The 5318-nt window shown below is 31.1% G+C and overlaps 2 protein-coding genes across 2 annotated transcripts; one reads left to right on the forward strand and one right to left on the reverse strand.

Moving 5' to 3' along the window:
• Window positions 1–237: 237 nt before the first annotated feature.
• On the forward strand, window positions 238–1340 carry LOC112048714 (uncharacterized). Its single transcript, XM_024086363.2, has 2 exons — window positions 238–408; window positions 651–1340. The coding sequence occupies exons 1-2, from the start codon at window positions 400–402 to the stop codon at window positions 858–860; spliced, it is 219 nt and encodes a 72-aa protein (XP_023942131.2). The 5' UTR covers window positions 238–399; the 3' UTR covers window positions 861–1340.
• On the reverse strand, window positions 1321–5078 carry LOC112048715 (POC1 centriolar protein homolog A). Its single transcript, XM_052882228.1, has 6 exons — window positions 4752–5078; window positions 4211–4429; window positions 3804–4129; window positions 3351–3435; window positions 3079–3198; window positions 1321–2146 (listed from the first exon to the last, which is right to left on the reverse strand). The coding sequence occupies exons 1-6, from the start codon at window positions 4884–4886 to the stop codon at window positions 1415–1417; spliced, it is 1617 nt and encodes a 538-aa protein (XP_052738188.1). The 5' UTR covers window positions 4887–5078; the 3' UTR covers window positions 1321–1414.
• Between the last annotated feature and the right edge of the window lie 240 nt (window positions 5079–5318).

Consider the following 5318-nt stretch of genomic DNA (forward strand, 5'->3'; position numbering starts at 1 on the left):
TTTTAATTAAAATATTATTTTGACTTAGAATCTTACTTTTTCAGATTAGTCTGAAATATTAGTAAATGTACAAACATCAAACAGCAAACAGACATTATCTCATAACTACTACCTTCTACTAGTAATGAGCTTTAAAATATAGCCCTTATTTGGACATATTATGAAAATTTTATTAGAAAAAGTCGGTTAAAAAGTAAAACAAATTCATTACGGATTATTGTCAATTATCACTGTCATTGTCAGTGCCAAAAGGTCAATGTACCGCTATCTTACGTTTACATTTTTGTGCTTATTGCTTACTTTTGATAAACATCTTTTTATCTAAATAATTATTGATTGATAAAGTTTTACGTTTATCATTTTATATTATCTGATTCTATATTAACTCTTCCCATCGCAATGTCTACGGTAAGTCCTTAATACGGTCTTTATGAATATTTACTACAATGTATAGCTTTAAATATCAAATAAATGTACATTAAAGTAGTTTTACTAGGTAAATTACAATAAATTTTATCTATTTATTAATTAAATATACCAATTTCAACAACTGAAACGTATTGGCATAGATAACTGTTGGATTAAATTGAACATATTGTACGAAATTCGTGTTTATTTGAACAGGTGGCTATTTATCATATTTTTTACAGACACACATATTCAACGTGGAAATGACCTGTGAAGGCTGTTCAGGAGCAGTTGACAGGGTGTTAGGGAGATTAAAAGGTCAAGGAGTAGACAGTGTCTCCATCTCATTACCTGAGCAGAAAGTGTCTGTGACATCAACACTAAGCTCTGATCAACTACTTGAAATTATAAAGAAAACGGGAAAAAAGACCACCTATGTTGGCTCAGAATAGAAAAGAAATAACCTAATCCTATTATTGAACAGTCAAGAATTTTATACAACAATTTTTTAAGGATCTCCTTCCAAAATATGGGTTAATCCATGTGTTTAAAACATTGTGAAAAACATGTTATAATAAGTCTTAACACATAAAATAATGTAAATAAGAAATCATATAATGGCTTTATAAGTTTTGTAGTCATGATTATCCAAAGGTAAATGTAACCAAATTTGTAAAAAAATCTTTCTATGCAAGTAGAAAAAAAAAACCATAGAAACCAATGTTTAGCAGATATTATCTTGCATTAACAAATCTAATTAATATTGGTTGTATAGCTCTTTGAATTGTTACATTAATTATATTGCTTGTTTCATATTATATTGTTTGTTGTTTAATCATTAAAAGTAGTGCAGCTCTGGTACAATAAGACTAAAAGTTTTAAAGCTATAGTACCAAATAAAATTAAGAAAAATTATATTTTTTACAAATAAATACTTCTTTTTATTTTTTTATTATTACATCACATTATTATAATATCACAAATATTAATAATAAATGAATTAATTCTAATCATTCTTGCTGATCGCATCTTCCAGTGTGTTAAGCCTTAAATCAACAAGATCTACGGCTTCATGCAGTGCATTCAAATGATCAACAATAGCATTCACAGTTGGCAATACATCAGCACATTCACATTCCTTTATTTTATCCAGTTTATCCAATCCACTTGTAAAAGTTGTGTTCAGTCTTTTTACCTTTTTTACAACAGGTTCACTTATCTGTCTGTTGGTTTGACCAAGAATTTTAAAACCGCTATTAATGGGAAAACTTCTCTTTCGACCCACCCATTCTATAGTCCCACTAGTGTAACATACGTCGTTATCTCCAAGTTTGATCATACCATAAATGTCTTCATAGTTTTTCTCTGTTCCGATTGATTTGTTAATAATTTTGGGCACAGTGTATGTGCCTGGTGTTGGTGGTGTGCGAGGAATGTGGCTGATGTGACCTACACTGTAAGACAAACATGCCGCTGACTCACATTCACCATGGCATTCTGAATTTGTATTGCCAATAACATTTTGGGAATTGCCAACATTTGCCGAATTAGGTCTAGAGCCATGATATTCGCTTTGCCACATTGAATCTATGGCAGTACTGTGAGCATTTGGAGCACCTTCTTGAAAACTTGCATTTCTTACAGACTCATTTGCAACGTCTATTGCATTATCAATATGAGCAAAGTTGGTCACAGGATACTTTTTGCTGTGATAGCATAAATACCACATCTTCACACCCTATGAGGTGGATTAATAAGAGTTTAATTAATGTTTTATTTGCTGTAACATGTTCCTAGTATAATCACAATTCTCTCTGAAGTCTAGTTTTTGAATGGCTATAGTATATTTTATTTTTGTACTTTCCAATGATTCACCCTGAACAATATGGATTATTTATTAGTAGTTTCCTTATGATAAAATTGGATGCCTCTAGCTATCTACTCTTACATTAACTACCTTACTACTAAATTTACTACTACTATTTTTGATAACCTTTTATTCTTTTTTTATCACTAACTTTAGTATTTGGACATTTAGGTCTTGGGGTTACAGAATTTTCAGCAACATTCTCCTTAATTTCAACAAGTTCAGTGAAGTTTGTTTTCCATAAAGAAACCTGGAAAAAGAAGAGAATTTTTCAATAAATAATGATTAACTATATTTTTTAGAATTATATTATTCGTTTTAGGTATTTTTAAGTTTAGTTTAGATATTAAAACTGTTTGTAGGAAGGTTTACATTTTCAGACAATTGTTTTTTAAACAATGCAACTCCCTTTTTTCATTGTTATTCCTTACAACCTGTTTTCCCTGGTACAGGAATAGAATATCATTTATTTCTTTGTAAAAGATAAAAAAAATATATTGAACTTTTTCAATTTTTTCAACTTTTTTAAAATCATGATTGAACTTCACAGTTAATTTCAGTTTTATATTACAATAAAATATATAAAAACATTAACCATTTTGTCATCACCAGCTGTATATTATAATAAAGTATATAAAAACATTAACCATTTTGTCATCACCAGCTGTATATTATAATAAAGTATATAAAAACATTAACCATTTTGTCATCACCAGCTGTATATTATAATAAAGTATATAAAAACATTAACCATTTTGTCATCACCAGCTGTATATTATAATAAAGTATATAAAAATATTAACCATTTTGTCATCACCAGCTGAAGCAAAGGATTGCCCACTAGGAGAAAAGGTTACAGCATTTACTGCCCCATTATGGCCGCTCAGTGTAAAGATTGGGTGCCCCTCCAATAGATCTAAAATCTGAAACATCATGATATTAACACACTAAATACACTGACAATTTTCAATTCATACTAAGAATTGTTTGCATCTTTGCTTAAATTAATGATAGGAAAATTAATTAGTATAAGAGTAGAAATATAAAACCTTGTACATCAATGCATAAAACTCACCTTCATTTTACCATCTTTACTTGCAGTCAATATGTAACTCCCACTTGGATGAAATGCTAGCTGTGTTACTGCATCATTGTGGACACTGAAACAAAGACTTATACATTAAAAAAATATTGAAATCCATAAAAACTATAGATTATTACAATTCTAATAAAGTTCGCAAGTCGGCAAGTTTGTTGATGACACTCCCATGATATGGGGGCGACGGGGGGGAGACTGCGCGGGTGTGAAGTCGTGCGTGCGGGGAAGTGAGGTGCATCAATCGTGGGTTTTTCATTCATTGCTACATGCCCCCTGGCCTGCACGGACCATCTGGAGTGTTACAAACGAAGTTAAACAAACTATACTCTACATTTACTTTGTGCTTATGTAATGAATAAGTCTCTACACTACAGTCTACACAACACAAATGAACTAGTAGTATATTTTATATAATAAAAAATTACAAACCTGTAGTACTGAACAAGATTATGAGTTCTGACATCATATAATTTTATATTCCCTTTTGATGTACCAACAGCAATATAGCAGCTTGATGGATGCCAAGCTAGATACATTCCATGACTGTTTTGATCTTTGTATGTGTGAATGCACTCTGCTGTATCAGGGTTCCACAGCTTAGTGCTCTTATCATCAGAGCATGAAGCTATAACAGAGCCATCACTGGACATGGCGGCTCTTCTTACCCAGTTTGTATGACCAACAAATGAAGCTATGAACTTGTGCTTGTCGCTAGACCAAATTTTAACTATTTTATCATCTGATGCTGTTATTATCTGTAAAAAGTAAAGTTTTAAATAATATTTAAGTGTTAAAATAATGGCAATTAAAAATACAGATAAAGAAAGACATGATACCTTACTTCCATCTGGACTATACTGAACTGATCGCACAGTTTGTGAATGTGCTTTAAACATTCCTGTGCTGCCTGTGACAGTTGGCACCCATATTCTGACGGTTTTGTCACGAGACGCAGAAGCCATATATTTCCCTGATGGTGAAAATGTTACATCTGTTACAGCTTCATCATGGCCCTGAAATCTATAGCTTTTCATGGTACCACATAAGTCCCATAGCTATAGATGTAAAACAATATTATTAATAATGAATAATAATAAAAGCAATATGTTATTAATAATGAAAAATATATTTTATAAAAAAATTAATCATATACATAAAATTCTTGTGTCACAGTGTTAGTTACCATACTTCTCCAAAAAAGTTTATGGCAAACAGTGTTTTGCCATTAAAATAGGCTAGTTCAAGCTAAATCTAATTTTTTTTAAAGATCTCGGTTATTAAATATAGTTGTGCATCCTTTGGACAATAATCATGCGCAGACAGACAGCAATGAAACAGCGAAACAACGAATAGTAATAAAGAATATTCAATATTTACCAAAATACTATTATCTAATGAGCTACTAGCCAACTGCTTTTCATTGCGATTATAGAATAAAGCAGTTATGCTGTTACGGTGTCCTGTAAGTTGTTTTTCTAGCGACGGATCAAGACACATAGAATTACAATCCATTTTTTTGTTTCGATTCCAATATCATCGAATATATTTTCAGAAGTAACACAAACGGATAAAGAAATATGGAAATTTATAATTGAATTCACCGACGAAATTGAGTATCGATAGGAACAATAAACAAATCAAATCTCAAAATTCAAATCCACTTCAAGTTCAAAATTCAAATCACAACATCAACATCAACAACGATCACAACAAAAACCACAGATTACTATATTTTATGATACCACAAACGTCAAATGAAGCATGTACTAAAGAAAAACATATAAAGACCTATTAGAGGAATTGGCAAATGGCACTTGCAACCTCAGACGAATGTTAATATGTCTATGCCAAGTTACTAAAAAAAAATGGCGCATAGATTCTTTGACTCACAGACGACAAATAATGGTCGAAGCCATAACCACTGGCGACTTGTTATTTTTGTTA

This window comes from Bicyclus anynana, chromosome 6 (genome assembly GCF_947172395.1).
Source record: "Bicyclus anynana chromosome 6, ilBicAnyn1.1, whole genome shotgun sequence".
NCBI classification, from domain to species: Eukaryota; Metazoa; Arthropoda; class Insecta; order Lepidoptera; family Nymphalidae; genus Bicyclus; species Bicyclus anynana.

What these genes read in the sequence shown, in the direction of transcription:
- LOC112048715 (XM_052882228.1), bottom strand. Translation starts at nt 4,886, where the DNA reads ATGGATTGTAATTCTATGTGTCTTGATCCGTCGCTAGAAAAACAACTT. An exon ending in ATAGTCCAGATGGAAGTAAG is followed by an intron (nt 4,130 to 4,210) that starts GTATCATGTCTT and finishes TACTTTTTACAG; the next exon opens with ATAATAACAGCATCAGATGA. An exon ending in AATCTTGTTCAGTACTACAG is followed by an intron (nt 3,436 to 3,803) that starts GTTTGTAATTTT and finishes TCTTTGTTTCAG; the next exon opens with TGTCCACAATGATGCAGTAA.